This window comes from Dreissena polymorpha, chromosome 12 (genome assembly GCF_020536995.1).
Source record: "Dreissena polymorpha isolate Duluth1 chromosome 12, UMN_Dpol_1.0, whole genome shotgun sequence".
Classification (NCBI taxonomy): domain Eukaryota; kingdom Metazoa; phylum Mollusca; class Bivalvia; order Myida; family Dreissenidae; genus Dreissena; species Dreissena polymorpha.
In genome coordinates this window covers 60213880-60229986 of record NC_068366.1, presented here as the reverse complement: position 1 = coordinate 60229986, position 16107 = coordinate 60213880, and the positions used below count along the sequence as shown (strand labels likewise).

The 16107-nt window shown below is 33.5% G+C and overlaps 1 protein-coding gene across 20 annotated transcripts in view; it reads right to left on the bottom strand.

Moving 5' to 3' along the window:
* Window positions 1-16107, bottom strand: part of LOC127853319 (MORC family CW-type zinc finger protein 3-like) — a 382815-nt gene that overhangs the window by 69400 nt on the left and 297308 nt on the right. For 17 of the 20 annotated variants that reach the window (XR_008036565.1, XM_052387746.1, XM_052387757.1 and 14 more), the window contains exons 4-15: window positions 11723-11870; window positions 8293-8506; window positions 7680-7837; window positions 6926-7064; window positions 6472-6600; window positions 5934-6056; window positions 5190-5287; window positions 4233-4316; window positions 3611-3751; window positions 3180-3260; window positions 1796-1829; window positions 1237-1335 (exon numbers count right to left, since the gene is read on the bottom strand). The exons of 1 other annotated variant lie outside the window; for it this stretch is intronic. Coding sequence is in view for 18 of the 19 variants with exons in the window: in XM_052387746.1 (XP_052243706.1) it covers window positions 1237-1335; window positions 1796-1829; window positions 3180-3260; window positions 3611-3751; window positions 4233-4316; window positions 5190-5287; window positions 5934-6056; window positions 6472-6600; window positions 6926-7064; window positions 7680-7837; window positions 8293-8506; window positions 11723-11870 (1448 nt within the window). In the remaining variant the exon portion in view is untranslated. The remainder of the gene's footprint in view (window positions 1-1236; window positions 1336-1795; window positions 1830-3179; window positions 3261-3610; window positions 3752-4232; window positions 4317-5189; window positions 5288-5933; window positions 6057-6471; window positions 6601-6925; window positions 7065-7679; window positions 7838-8292; window positions 8507-11722; window positions 11871-16107) is intronic. 2 more of the 20 variants (XM_052387759.1, XM_052387758.1) reach the window with 1 other exon arrangement.

Sequence of the window (16107 nt, the reverse complement as noted above, 5' to 3'; positions counted from 1 at the left end):
ATTCCAGCATAGCAGTCAACACCTATGAAGTAAAGATTTCTTGTGTCTAAGTCTATTCCTTATTCTTAGTTCTAACAATAGGTTGGTGACTGCAAGCCCAGATTTGTCAAGGTAGTACATACTACGGGTCAGATTTGTCAAGGTTGTACATACTGCGAGCCAGATTTGTCAAGGTGTAAATACTGTGAGCCAGATTTGTCAATGTAGTAAATACTGCGATCCAGATTTGTCAAGGTAGTACATACTGCGATCTAGATTTGTCAAGGTAGTACATACTGCGAGCCAGATTGTCAATGTAGTACATACTGCGCGCCAAATTTGTCAAGGTAGTACGTTCTGTGAGCCAGATTTGTCAAGATAGTACATACTGCGAGCCAGATCTGTCAAAGTAGTACATACTGCAAGCCAGATTTGTCAAGGTAGTACATACTGCGAGCCAGATTTGTCAAGGTAGTTCATACTGCAAGCCAGATTTGTCAAGGTAGTATATACTGTAAGCCAGATTTGTTACGGTAGTTCATACTGCAAGCCAGATTTGTCAAGGTAGTACATACTGCAAGCCAGATTTGTCAAGGTAGTACATACTGCTAGCCAGATATGTCAAGGTAGTACATACTGTGCGCAAGATATGTCAAGGTAGTACATACTGCAAGCCAGATTTGTCAAGGAAGTACATACTGCGAGCCACATTTGTCAAGGTAGTACATACTGCAAGCCAAATTTGTCAAGGTAGTACATACTGCAAGCCACATTTGTCAAGGTAGTACATACTGCGAGCCAGATTTGTCAAGGTAGTACATACTGCAAGCCAGATTTGTCAAAGAAGGACATACTGCGAGCCAGATTCGTCAAGGTAGTACCTACTGAAAGCCACATGCGTCAAGGTAGTGCATACTGTGAGCCAGATTTGTCAAGGTAGTCCATACTGCAAGCCAGATTTGTCAAGGAAGTACATACTGCAAGCCAGATTCGTCAAGGCAGTACATACTGCAAGCCAGATTTGTCAAGGTAGTACATACAGCAAGCCATATTTGTCAAGGTAGTACATACTGCAAGCCAGATTTGACAAAGTAGTACATACTGCGAGCCAGATTTGTCAAGGAAGTACATTCTGCAAGCCAGATTTGTCAAGGTAGTACATACAGCAAGCCATATTTGTCAAGGTAGTACATACTGCAAGCCAGAATTGTCAAGGAAGTACATACTGCAAGCCAGATTTGTCAAGGTAGTACATACTGCGAGTTCCTCCTTCTGCTGGGAGATCTTGAGGGCCTGCCTCTGTAACATCTGTTCCTTCCTGGCCAGTAATGCCTCCTTCTCCTTCATACGACGGAGCTACAAACACACATGGGACAAATTAATTGACAATGTCAGTTGAGATGTGGGAACAAACTGGGCTTAATGCATGTTCGTAAAGTGTCGTCCCAGATTAGCCTGTGCAGTCCGCACAGGCTAATCAGGGACAACCCTTTCCGCATACACTGGATTTCTATTTAGAAGAGATCTCATGTAAACAAAAAAATCCATAAAAGCAAGCAAAAATCTGCACAGGCTAATCAGGGACAACACTTAACACAAATGCATTAACCCCGGTTTTCCCAGAATGGGGGTCATTTGATTGTTTGAAGTGTCAACATGTGTATGGGAATAAAAAGGGTTATCATTAATTAACCACAATGAAACTTGTATGTATATTGTCATTACATTTTACGCTTTGTGTGAATCAATGACCTGAATGATATTAATTTTAGTGAATAATAACATACACATATTCTACTGTTGTGTATCATTTTACCTCTTCAAATTTTGTTTTCCTCTGCTTTTCTGCCCTGAAAATAGAAGTAACACATTGGACTGACAGTTTAGAACGTAATTTTAAACAGTCTAACAAGTTAACATGTAATTAAGCAAAATTTGACACCAAAAACCCAGAAATATTGGTTGTCAATGAGTTTCAGACCGTGCTTATAGAATATCAGGCTTATAGAATATCAGTAGGGAAAACTGACTTTACAACGTGTGTGATGCAAATACTGCCTTTACAATGCGTTTTAACAAGTTAAAGGGACAACTGTTACTAGTCAGGCAGAAAAGTGGCAATTTTTCACTAAACCCAACATTTGGGTGTATAGTAAATGTACAAGTGTTTTTTGTTTGGGGACCTGCTACTGATGAAGAATCCAAATGATGCCGGACTGGTATCTTTGGGGATTACGAGAAATTCAAGAATGCGTCCAAGATGGCGGCCATTTTCGGTCTGAGTTGTATAAACATTTACATTTGCATTATATAATGTATCCTCATGTCATTTTGATGTTTTTAAACATGTTTAGTATGAATAAATAATTGCAAACGTGTGTTATGTAAACAAAAAAAAAATGAAGATGGCATCCAAAGTTCTGCCAGAATCGATTTGGTTGCTCAATTATTGTTAATAAAACCAAAGTCGTACCCAAATGTTCTCATAAAAATAATGAATATGGAAAAATAAGACAATTTAGTTAGTGTTCGATTAAATGAATTCCAATATTGCATATTCAGAGTATAGCATAACAAAACATATCGACCTAATTTTGACAATTGGAGGAAAGATATATTATCTCTGTGTACATTTACAACAACTTCGTCAAAGGTATGATTTGTGTTATGAATTACACCCTTGTCACAAATGTCATAAAGCAGATTATATATCAATCGAAAATCACTAGTACATACAATTCAAAATTTGTTCACCAAGATCGTGATAAGGTCACATGTTTAAACCATTATTGTTTAAAAGACAATTTATACTAGTTAAGCTCTTTTTAGGAATTGTTGTCTAGCGTAGAGTGATGTTCTAATGCAAGTATTAGTCAGTTCCAAGAAAGCTATTTAACGGGTAGGTTTTGTCTTATCATTTTTACATTGTATTATATTTCAATCTGAACCTTTTGACAACGCAAAAGATAGTACATGGTAGTCGGTCTTGATTAAAAACGAGTTCACACTTATGGTGACAGTTACCTCGACTTTTGACCTAGTGACCCCAATTTTAATAAGGGTCATTTACTGTCCAAGTCCAATGCACATGTGAAGTATCAAGCCAATCGGTCAATTCGAAGAAGAAAATATTATTCGTGGAATGAGCATTTAATGATGGACATAACAGATAGTTATCTTTTACAAGTAATTTTACTTACATTGCCTTCTTGTACGTTTTTTTGTATGTGGTCTGTGGTTTCTCACCCTCGTCCTCGGGCTCCTCGGGAATATCACAACGACTAAAACAAAAAAATTGTAGCGGGATTAACAGAACTTAAGTACGACTGCAGAAAAATAGTCTTGAACATTTTAGATTCGAAGATGATCTTTTAGCAAGCGACATTAAAAACATGCCAATTTGCAAATAATAACGTAGTTTAATTAGTATGTTTTTATATTTAAGTCTTAAAATGGATTGTTATAAAAATAGGCTTTTCATTTTAACTTGTTGTTTCACATGAGCAACCGCAGTAGAGTAAATACAAATACAGGAAATACTCAGAAAGTACTTAAAGAAAATAATAATGCAATTAAGAAGATGTTAGTCCATAATTGAGCTTATGCAGTTATTGTTTTGAAAAAATATTACTTGTAATAAACATCTGGATTTTGTCTGCAGAACCATTTTCTGTCAATATCAGACAATGTTTCATCTGTGTGCCCAGCTGGCAGTCTTCGCCACGTATTGCAATTGTCACATTGTACCCATGTGTACTTTGAAGCCATTGAGCTTAAAAACAAACTAACAACATGACGGTACTTTTTCACTTCAGTATTCATGCATTCGATTATTATTTTAGCTGCTTTGCAAAAGTAGTTAATAAAAATTGTCCTGATAGAATCTTACATAGGGTTAAGGTTTTATTTCCAAATACATAAGGCTTTAATCCCATGAGTACACATACATATAATACACATTATAGTCAACAGTGGTCAATGACATACAGGCATATAAATATACTTTTTTTAAGCAATATATATTAAAATGTATAATGAAATAATTGGCAACTCTCAAGACATGCATATTCAAAATAAACAGCTATTTTTAACATTACATTCAAATTATATATGTATTCAGTAATAAGTTAAAGGTGCCGTTTTATATCTTTAATGTTTTGTTTGATTTGTCGTAGTGTATATCCATTCTTGTATAGGGAATTGACATCAAAAGACATGACTCATCCCAAATAACTAATTTTGTCAGCAGTTACCTGTCAGTTACGTTTGGGTCCGTTGTATTGGTCTTTTGATAGTAATAATCTTTCAGCTTTACTGCAGCCGAAACCATAAATGTTCTGAAAAAAACAACAACAAATACCCAAATAATGCACTTAAAAGACGCGTTCAAATGTTAACAAGGTTAACAATAATTTATTTCTGGATAAAGTTTCTGGAGTTATATGTTTCCTATATCACAATTAAAACAAAGTATTTTTACACTATCGAACGCAGTTAAATGTGAATCTGATTTGAACATATTGAGAATGACACGATGTGTGTATAAACTACACTCAATAACTTTTACTAAATGTTTGTCAAATTGTATTAACAAAACGTTTCAGATAATATCGTGACAGCACATACTACATAGATACTTTGAAGCTTGAAATTCAACTGGCAGGCGCCCGATCCCAAGTTAGGCACCATAACCACCTTTATATTGGGTCATGATTTGTGTTCTTATTATAAGCGATCGACGAGTTGCAACAAAATGACAGAACAAATCCAAATTGTTCAATCGTTTTGCATTATTGAGCTTTTATAAATTTAACATTTTAAAATGAAGATTAACAATAAAAGAAAGTATTTTCAGTATGCATCTACCTCCTAGTATTATTTCGCTCAATATATTATTCTTTTGATTTTTAATCCGTTAACAAACTTGAAATATTGTTACTAGTATTACGTCTATCTGCGAAAAAGTACTCTAAAAAGTAGCGAATGGTATAGTTAATTGCTACTGATCATGTTTGCGGAGTTTCATTTTTTTTTCGTTGCACATTGTTTCGGAACACAAATACACTAGCTTTTTGCCTCTTTTAGTCAAACAGTGTACTGCCAACAAAAGAGAAATGTTTGAGATTAAAAAAGTAAAAAACAAGTAAAACAATAACAAACGAAAACATTTTTGTATTATTGTGTGTGAAGTTTCTAAACATATCGCATACATGTATTTTTGGTCGTTGATGAACTCCTGTTTGTTTTGTGTTGGGTCGAGAAAGTTTGCTGCGACCACACCAATGACGCCAATACCATCGCCTTTACCCTAAAAATATTAATCACTTTATTATGTTATAACTTGTTAACAGACAAGATGAATTTCATAGTTTTAAATACAGTTATACAGTATATTGTTTAATTAGAAATAATACAATGAGATTTTCTATCTTTGGAAATTCAGTGACCATCAAAGGGCTTACTGGGGCACTTAATAAACCACGTCGATTAAGGCGAATCAAACCGTCATTTGTTTGAAAATTGTTTACACTCGGACATCGGGCACTTGATAAAATTTTTTAGCTTATGTTAGTGATATATTGTTTGCTTGGCTCAGTGTGACTTTTAATGCGTCATTCAACCAGTTTTATTTAAATTAGTCACTTAGTTAAAGGCAATACCTAAGCATCCTCTTCAAAATCAAATGTTACAATTTTTCACACATTTTTTACTCTTACGTCAACTAGGATAACATGATCACGGTAAACAGAACTGTACTAAAGTAAAACAACAAATAATGTTCATCTACGTGCGTTCACTGGAATTCACATTTTACTGCTGATATGTTTGGCCATTAGGAATACTATGGTCTGTCTTTTTAATTACGCTAACTCGTTGATCATTATTGTGTCTGTGGTTAGCTTAGGAAACGTTCATAAATATAACCTATACAGTGCTCTCAATTCTCTACATACATTTTTCTGACAGCCAACTTTACGATAGGCATCGATGAGTCGGTTTTTGTGGTATAACATCAGACCATACGCATCCGTATCTTTGTTCTTGGTAAAACCAAACGTGATTCGTACAGGACGATCCTACAGAATAGCTCAGGAAAATGCCATTTATTAAAAAAATAATCTCCCTAATATTTGTGCTACAATAAAATGATTACAAATAATTATTTGAAACATTGAAAGAAAAATATCCTTTCGATGTATTACACAAACGTTAACATACGTTTGTAATATGAATTGTCTGTACTGTGTATTTTATGAATGACCAGATGCGAAAACGATGTAATCTCTCTAAAAGTGTCTCTAGAGTTTTACATTTTCTGATAAATGAATACAAGACTATTTATCTTTAATGTTATTTATATATAGGATAACATACATATATCAAGTATCAACGAAATGAAACTGTATCCTAATTGTAATATAACGTAAACGGATAATTTTTTATTTCCATAAAGTAAGTTTTTATGTGAGTTACTAAGACAAGCAAGGATACAAGCCAGGTGGGATTGTACACATCTGTTTCTCTCTTCAACAACGATTTGTCGATCAGCTTAGTTTGTACTTTTCTTCCTTGAATTACAATCCTCATTCTTGGTTTTAAGTACAAAATACTACAGTACTCCTGCAACCAAGAGACATATTGTTATAATGATTGGGGTTAGCATGAAAACATCCAGGCAGATTACTTCTGAAAAATATTGAATGTAATATGTTTTATTATTTAATACAATATTATATTTGTAAATACTATAATTCATATGATATTTAATTCATTCAACAAAACGTGTCACTTCAAAACAGTTTTCAAGGCCGTTGTACTTCAATCTACAGAATCGGTATTGAACGAAAACTAAGACTATTATCTACACTATTTACTTGTTTACAACGAAACCCCACACAAACACACGATTTCCATATTTAAGACTAAAATACATTGAGAAACTTACTCGCAACGATTTCCTATATTCTGGACAGTCATCAATCACCGGACGGTCGATTAGCGTTTTCTCATTGAGTGCTGTTTCCGGATTACGAATGTCAATCGGGTCAGACGAAAAATCAAGCTCTGTCTTCCCACTTTTGTCTCTATAATTCAAAAACATTATCATCGAACATTGCTTTTGGAATAGTGTATGATATTTAAAAATCAATCGATTGTTTCGACAATTATTTGAACACTGGTGTGAACAGATAATATATGGTAGTAAGCAATGGCTATACTTAGTTAAGCAAATAATAGCATACGATTATAAACAATACGGTTGTGATTTATTTTGTTTCAAATGATTCTATTAAACATTAAGTATAGGTAACGATGTAAGCATTTCATGCAAATCTGTAAATGCAACCAAAACATTCTTGACAAAGTAAACGTTAAAGCTTTCTTTTGCTATTATGTAGTCTGGTAATGGTTTGTTTTTTTGCACCAGAGTCCCTGATTGTAGGCCAAGCGCTCTAAATATGAGCAAAACGGTAAGGAATGTATTACGGTTCTTGTGTATCATTTGAAGTAAACTAGTATAGACCGTGAGGGATACTTGAATGATATGTATCTATAATATACATTTATACCCATATGTGTTCTGAGTTTTAACTAGCAACTTTAATATTAACACAATTTTCATGATAAGCCTTCAGGGTTGCATACAAAGTTATGTAAGATATTTACAGAAGAATAAGTTATAACGAAAAAGAACATACTTCCTCACGTTGAAGATAACTATTTTTGTACCAGTGGCAATTTTCATTTTATCAAAAGCCTGCATTTCTTGCATCAACTCTTCCTCTGATGAAAATAGTCCGTGTTCTAAAATGGCGGACAAGTTACCATCACTCTCACTGGACGATTCGCGATTCATTGAAATTGTGTTAAGGATGTTGTACAGATAATTTATTTTAACATTCTTGAGAACTTAATATCATTATTAAACTAATTTAAAACAAGTATACGTCAATATATATGCCAATCTGATAGAATCAATGATATATTCTTTAGATAATTCTTGATATCTTTGAGTTCAGTTAAACAGAATAAGTTAAAAAAATATTGTGTTATTATCATTGTATGAACATGTCGGAAAGCACTCTCACGTCCACTATTCAACTCGACCATTGATGTTTGAATAAAAAGTATGAATGAACTGATTTGAAAAACGTTGATAACAAATTTATTTACTGGCAGCTTGAATATTGAGTCTTCACATAATTCAATTTTATTTTTCAACACAATTTTTAACGGTTGAAGCATTTGTCTTCCATACTGAGACCATTGCAAGATTGATTTTTGTAAGAACGCAACAGTACAAAGGATATTATTTTTGTTCTGTAGTGTCCAGGTCACAATGGGAACAATAACGGTTTTAGCCTTAATTGCCTTCAGATATGTCTGCGAGAGCAATCCTACACTCGTAGATGTCTTGCAGCGCGTGAATACCATGGCATCATCCCCTATTCTCATGGAACCGGCCTTAGAACCATTGCCAAATTTTCCTATCTTCATATTGTGACTGTTCATACTGAAGCCAAAACTGAAAAAAGGCAAATAAACTTAAAACTAGCCCTAACTATAACCATAACGCATATCCGTAAACGGCTTTAAATAAATTCACCGAAGCACACGAACACTATGATAGTTTATTAGGTGTTTTATAAGTCTTAGCGATTGAAATCTTATAAAAATTAAAATAAGGAACTGAAACTCCAGTTACATCAAGCTTTAATTCAGCAGTCGCTTCAGGGATAGCAGTGGGAGTTTAAACCGGTTTTAGGACGCCCCAAAACGCATTTATGCGAGATGAAAATGAACGCCATACACATCAATGCAATTACAATATGATTACTCACTGATCGAATGTTTATCAGAGCAACAGAACTGCTACTTTCTGAATGACGATGCAAATACATCTCGCATAGAATTTGTAAGATTGAGAAATTAAGCATAATTTAGGCTCATTTTATAGATCATCGTAATACGATTGTAGGAAGAAGCCATTCTGTCGGTTTCAAAAAGAAAATCTGTTGTGTAAAAGTGTATGTGTATAAATAAAATGTTTGATAACAAGATGAATAAGACTCTAAACATCTAATAATAAACAAGGGCAAAACAGGTGCAATTATGACAGCAGGAGTTACGTTTAGTTTGCACTTACCTAATGAGATCTATCTACCTATTAAGTTCAAGTTAATACCGCTCATAGTTATCAAGATATGTTTCAGACAAAAAGTACGATTCATGATTACCAAATGGCAATATTTCTGAAAATATACAAGCAAAATGTATGGCTTTGTATAATGCATTTTACCTTATTAAGATATATCTACTTATGAAATATTTAGTTGATATCTTATATAGTTGTCCCAATATGCAACGGACACAATTAAAATAGAAGGATAAACAAAGGCCAATAGTTCTGAAAATACGAAGCAGGAGTTATTACTTTTTGCACTGAGATATTTCTAGTAACAAAATTTCATTAAGATGTCTTTATCGTTTAAGAAATATTCACCCGACGAAATTTCAATATAATAAATTAATTACTTAGTTATAGGAAAACGATCCGGACCGGACAAGGAGTTATTACTTTTTGCACTGAGATATTTCTAGTAATGAAGTTTCATTTCGATGTCTTTTATCGTTTAAGAAATATTCACCTAACGAAATTTCAATATAATAAATTAATTACTTAGTTTTAGGAATACGATTCGGACAAATTCTACATACAGAAAAGGTAATGACTCTTATAATAAGGCAGCAAATATTACAGTTCTGGTACACGTTACATTCCCTTAATTATATCTACCTATTAGGTTTCAAGTAGATAACTCTATAAAGATACGAACCACACAAATCTTAACTATAAAAATTAAAATGACCGATAACTCTAAATATTGAAGCAAGAGTGACATTTGCACCACATATACCCAAAATGAGATTATCATACACATTACATTTCAAATAAATACCTCTTAACGTTTTAATGCTATGCTCCAGACAAATGTTAAGAGTAAAAACTATAAAATGGCATAAAGTCTAATAAGAATAGAAGCAAAAGTTATAAAACATGTGCACTGAATTTTCCGCCAATAAAATATATCTGCCTATGAAGTTCAAGGTTGAAATTTTGTGGTTTTAGAGTTATGCCAAAGACAAGAAATCCTGGGGCCGGACGATCATATGGCCTGAATCCTTATCCACAACTTTTATAACAGAAATCCAACTTTAAACATAAAATTGATAACATTGGGATCACAGATTTCACAGATTCACAAAGGGTCAATTCAAAGCATTGGAGGTATAAACCGATTTAAAGGCAAACCAAACTTAAAACTTACACCAACATTAATAACAAACAGACCGGTTGTCTACAACAACCTTAATTAAATGTTCCTATGATGACAGAAAATGAAAACATGAATGCCACAACGTAATGCGTCAATCGAATACTATACACATATATTAAGTGTACTAACTTTCGTAAGTTTTGGACATCTATTAAAACGATTAGAGGACATGGAAAAAAAAGGACTTACAAAGATAGTCAATATGTTTCATTCAAATACCAAAAAATAGCTGTGCTGCTTAAGCCTCTGAAGACTGAAATATTACAACAATGTTAAGGCATAACCGAATTTCAATACGTTTGAACATGAGGATGACATAATTTGTCAAACAACCAAATTCGTTGAATAGATATCCCCCTCCCCGCAAAATAAAGTTTGTTTATTGATGGGTGCAAATCCATTAGATCTATATACGGTATAATCCTAAAAATAATTAAGTGTAGGTTAACTGTCTGTATGAAATGTAATTCTCCTCATTTATCCATAAAGTTTCGTGTTGAATTATATATACATTACATAGTTTATGAGATATAGCCCTTAAAAGTTTAATGACATACTTACAATGCCAATTCTGTATCGCTCCGCCTTTTGCGGAGGATAAAAATTGGGATGTGACTCATATTGATATATTCAAATCGACATTCGAGCAGAAAACTCTGATCTATTTATTTGTGCTCTATATGATGATGGTTTATTAAATCGTGCCAACAAGAAGATGTTTAGTTGATATATCTCTTTACTTCTAATCACAATGCCTCAGGGAGGTGTCATTCTTTTGACCTGGTGCATATTAAGTAATACAATACTTATATTGCTTATATACTTATATTAAATCGAGTGTATATATTTTGAAAAGTATTTTAATTTAAATAGCGATGGCAACTAACAATTTCGTGATTTCTAATAAAATCTGGACTAGGTAGGATGCTCGGCGTGCCTTTCTACTTGTTTGATTCCCTCTCCACGAAAGCTTTGCATTGACCATTCCAAGGCGGTAATCCCAGCTTTAATTATCTTTTATTTTTTGGGTTTTTATAATTCGTAATAATTAAACATTTCCTTCCAGAACAATTTTCCTGTAGATGAGATGAAAGACACATCGCATTCCACGAATACTTCTGTCAACATTGTGTAGGACTTTTTTTAACCCATGCATGGTAAATTCTCTTCTGAAGATCACATGGGGAGACCGTGAAAACTGTGCCTCATATTAAACATGAATGAATTGACCAATCAAAAAACTGTATTGTTAATTATTTTTGCATAGTTTACTAATTTAATTGGATGAATAGATATACTGATGCAAACGAAAATGATATATACGCAATGTGTCATTTACACACATGAGAAAGCGTCGTACATTGTATAATCACCACAATATTTAACAAAGTAAATGAAAATACCTCAACATGTTACTTAGTTCCTCGTGTGTCATCCCTTTCCCATTATCGAGAAGCGTAAGACAGACTTTCGGGTTGATGAGACAGTCTTTCGTCATTATCTCTCTTTTGTCGATCTTAAGCTCCGAAGCATTTGCATCACAAGCGTTATCTGTGAACAATCAAAACACTAGTTTGTTTTGGGCTTGCTTATCTGGAGACGTTCTAACATGTATTCAACAGTTGATGTTTAATTACTTCTTGTCCTGAAATGCTGTCGCAGGAGCTAAAAAATTTACCAGCATTTGATTAAGTTGTCATAACTGTACATCAAGTAAAGATTATTTATGCTGTCATCACTTGCAATATTTCAATAATCAATTTAATAGTTTTAATCATTTTCTCTGGCTTAAATTTATTTTTTTGCAACTCATGTTTTATTATGTAATATTAATGATTCAACAAGTTGAACTATTATTTTGGTCAACAATGCAGATTTCGTTTGTTTGAAGATTTGCGATAAGCTGTCTAATCCTTATGGCCATGTCAATGCCTGGAACTAAACGAACAAATTGGAGCATTCGGGTTAAATATATATGTAACAAGATTTGTTTGTGAAACACTATGCCCCCATATATTTGACATCTGACCTTGAAGAATGATCTTGACCTCAACTTTCACCATTCAAAATGTGCAGCTCCATGAGATACAAATGCATGCCAAATATCTTCAATATTGCAAAAATTATGGCCAATGTTAAAGTTGTACGCAAACAAACCAGCAAACCAACAAGCAAAGCAACAAACAAACAGACAGGGCAAATCGATATGTCCTCCAGTATAGACTGGGGGACATAAAAAAGATAACATTTACCCGTAAAACATGTTATATAAACATATTTCTGTTTTTTTTTAAATGTCTTTCCATTTATTTTCAATTGGCTAAAATCCATCAAAAATTGTTTTGTGGTGTAAGTTCTTTTTTAAACTGTAATACTTGTATGTTCAGAGATATGTTATCAACAGATAAAACCAAGTATAAGAAGGTTGGAATCTTAAAAGATAGATGATAAGGGAAGATAGTCATTCATGAATAAGTAAAATCCTTGGTATAAAATATTGCTGTTTGAACGACATTGTATGATAAACAATCTTTATAAACATTCATTACTGACTTCTTTTCAAATCAGAGAATCATTTCCGTGTTGGGCGATACAATTTTTACTTGGTGGTATAAAAACATTGTTAATATTCTGTTAAGTAATTTTATTCATAACTATAAACAAGTTAAAAGAAGAGGGCCATAGTGGTCCTGGTCGCTCACCTGAGGAGTATTTAGTTAAGCAAAGTAGTTTTTTGTTTGTAAGTGTGTTTATGTTTTTGAAATAGACATTCGTTACCCATTGCGACAAATCTTTAAAAGTAATATGAGGACAGTAATTTAATTATGAGCATAATCGACAAAACAAAATGGAAGATTTATTTTTACAAAATTGTTGTACGACTTTGAGATCACGAGATTAGAATCTAAGCATTTTTGGATGTTATATGGTATCGCTCGTTACAACTTGTATTTGCAAGAACAGCTTTAGATACCCAAACAACTATATTTTTTAATAGATGGAGTGTTTATTATATAGATTTTGCATAATTAAATACATAAGTTGAATTGTTATAATATTTCAAAGTCGGTAATAAAGAAGTAAATGAGTATGAAACTATCTGCAAGACATTCGACATTGATCTTCTTTTATGATATCAAACATCTGACACTCGATCGTTCTCAAAGTTACAAATATGTGGAAATATATTGGTAAACACCCACAGGAAAAAGAAAAAATGTATCATTTAAAAACAACTGTCAACTGTTAAGTGCACAAAAATCTGTAGCATTATTTTTGCAAAAACAACTGCCAAAACAACGTTGCTTTTCAACCAAACAGTTTTTGTGCTTCTTAAAAGATGAGATAAATTGTTTGTCTTTAATTATCCAATAGTTCACAATTTGGAACAAAGTGTTTTAAACCAACAGAAACAATTTTCAGACACACCTTTCAATGATATTTCCAATGGAAACAACAATAGAACCTGTTAAAACACAGGTCTTTGATAATCACTCACAAACTTCTGAATGACTGATGTTGACCTCATCAATAAAAAGTCTGCCTATAACATGTGCAAGTTTTAATCTATCTTTTCAACGGCATGTGAGTGCCCAGGTAATTAGGGCCAATTTATAGGGAGCTGTCAGCCTTTTACACAATCATCAAAATGCTATTTAAGAAGGCATCAATCAATGCTATTGTACTGCAACATTCCAAGCACAGATATCAATGAATTAGATCAGCAAATAATAGGTAAATGACAGGTCACATCAGATTCATATGTAACAATTCTTGTTGTATTACTGGCTTTTCCACTATGTGATTTCTGCAAAAATAAAGATAATAATCCTAAGCGATGGTTAATTAATTACAAGTTTACAATTAATAATTAATTTGAGCAAAGCAATCTAATAATTTATCATAACACCGCATTGATATCTGCCTGATATAACGTTGCCTGATATATATTTTTATATCACGGTCAACAGGAAGTTCTTATATCAGTCAATGTTTGGAGTTACGTGGGATTTGCAATAAAGTCAATAATTTCTATCAACACGAATCAGGTTCAACAAAACAAACAATTTGATACCAAGAACGTTCATATTCTATTCTAGTTTAAAGTCATAAATCACAAAAACGTTTATTTTGTAAAAATCACCACAGCCCGCACTACAGAAGTAAAATGACGTCATCAATTTGACACTAAATCTTAAAAATCGATATAGTCATTGCACTCGCAAGTGTTGCACAGAAAGTCAAATGGTAACTGGATACTAATTCACAACTATTTAAACAAACGAGTTAACACGCTTATGCCAATATTGACACCATCATCAAAATGTCAATTTCAATACACATCTCCACAATGGCGTCTCCAAACTATTCGGTGAAGCGTGTTCTTCGATTAAATTTGTCGCTGCAGTCCGTTCCCGATCTCCAATTCAAGACGTTTATAATTAAAGCGGTCGTACTCTTCCCATTCGTAGTGCATACAACTTTTTTTCTCTATACGATGTTTAAAATAAGCGATTATTCGTGTCGTCTTTTCGAACGCCGTTGCTACATGTATGTCAACGTGTAAAATCCGGATTAGCAAAATCAGCGGGGATCCGAACATTTTAAAAATAAAAAAAATAATTGTTTTGCAAATTTTTAGGAAAATGTGGTATGATAAACAGAAAAACAGGTTACTGTCCCATCGTTTTGTAATATATCAGGCTCGGTACGAATAAAATAACAGCTCGGCAAGCCTCGCCGTTATATTATTCTAAGCCTCGCCTGATATATTACAAAACGATGGGACAGTAACCTGTTATTCTCTATAAATTTGACTTGTTGTTGAAGTTTCTGAATATATTACCAGTATCATCATCTGTATCATCATCTTCTTTATCACCATCATCATCTTTATCTTCATCGTCATCATCATCATCATCATCATCGTCATCATCATCATCATCATCATCATCGTCGTCGTCGTCTTCATCATCATCATCATCATCATCATCATCATCATCATCATCATCATCATCATCATCATCATCATCATCATCATCATCATCATAATCATTATCATCATCATCATCATCATAATCATCATCATCATCAATACCATAATCATCATCGTGTACCAACATCTTCATTACAACTAGAGTTTTCACAAGTTTTACTATAGCCACATAAGGAAAACTGCCCCATCGCCACTGGCGACCAACCATGTTTATCAACGGACCACAACGGCTATCATAAGAACAAATGCTCTGACCGAGTCTCGTGAAGATTTGACTACAACTGTGATGTCTACAGTGTTAACAAAGTTCCACTACAGCCACATCAGGAAAACTGCCCCGCCCCACTGGCGGCCATGTTTTTCAACGGATCGCAACCATTTTTTAACTCAGCTGATATATCATTGAGACATATTTTCTGATCACCTTTCATGAATATTGGACTATAAATGTGCCTAATAAAGTGTTAACAAGGTTTCACTATAGTCATTTAAAGAAAACTTCCCCACCCCTGGCGACCATGTTTTTCAATGGACCGGAACCGTTTTAAAATTCATCCAAGATATCATTAGAACTAATGTTTTGACACATTTTCATTAAGATTTGACAATAAATTTTACTTCTAGAGTGTTAACAATGTTTAACCATAGCCATATAAGGAACACTGCTCCGCCCCCTTGCGGCTATGTTGTTCAGCCAACCAGAACCATTTTCAATACCGTCCAATATATTTTTAGGACACATGTTCTCACCAAGTTTGATGAAGATTGCACTAAAAATGTGACTTCTAGAGA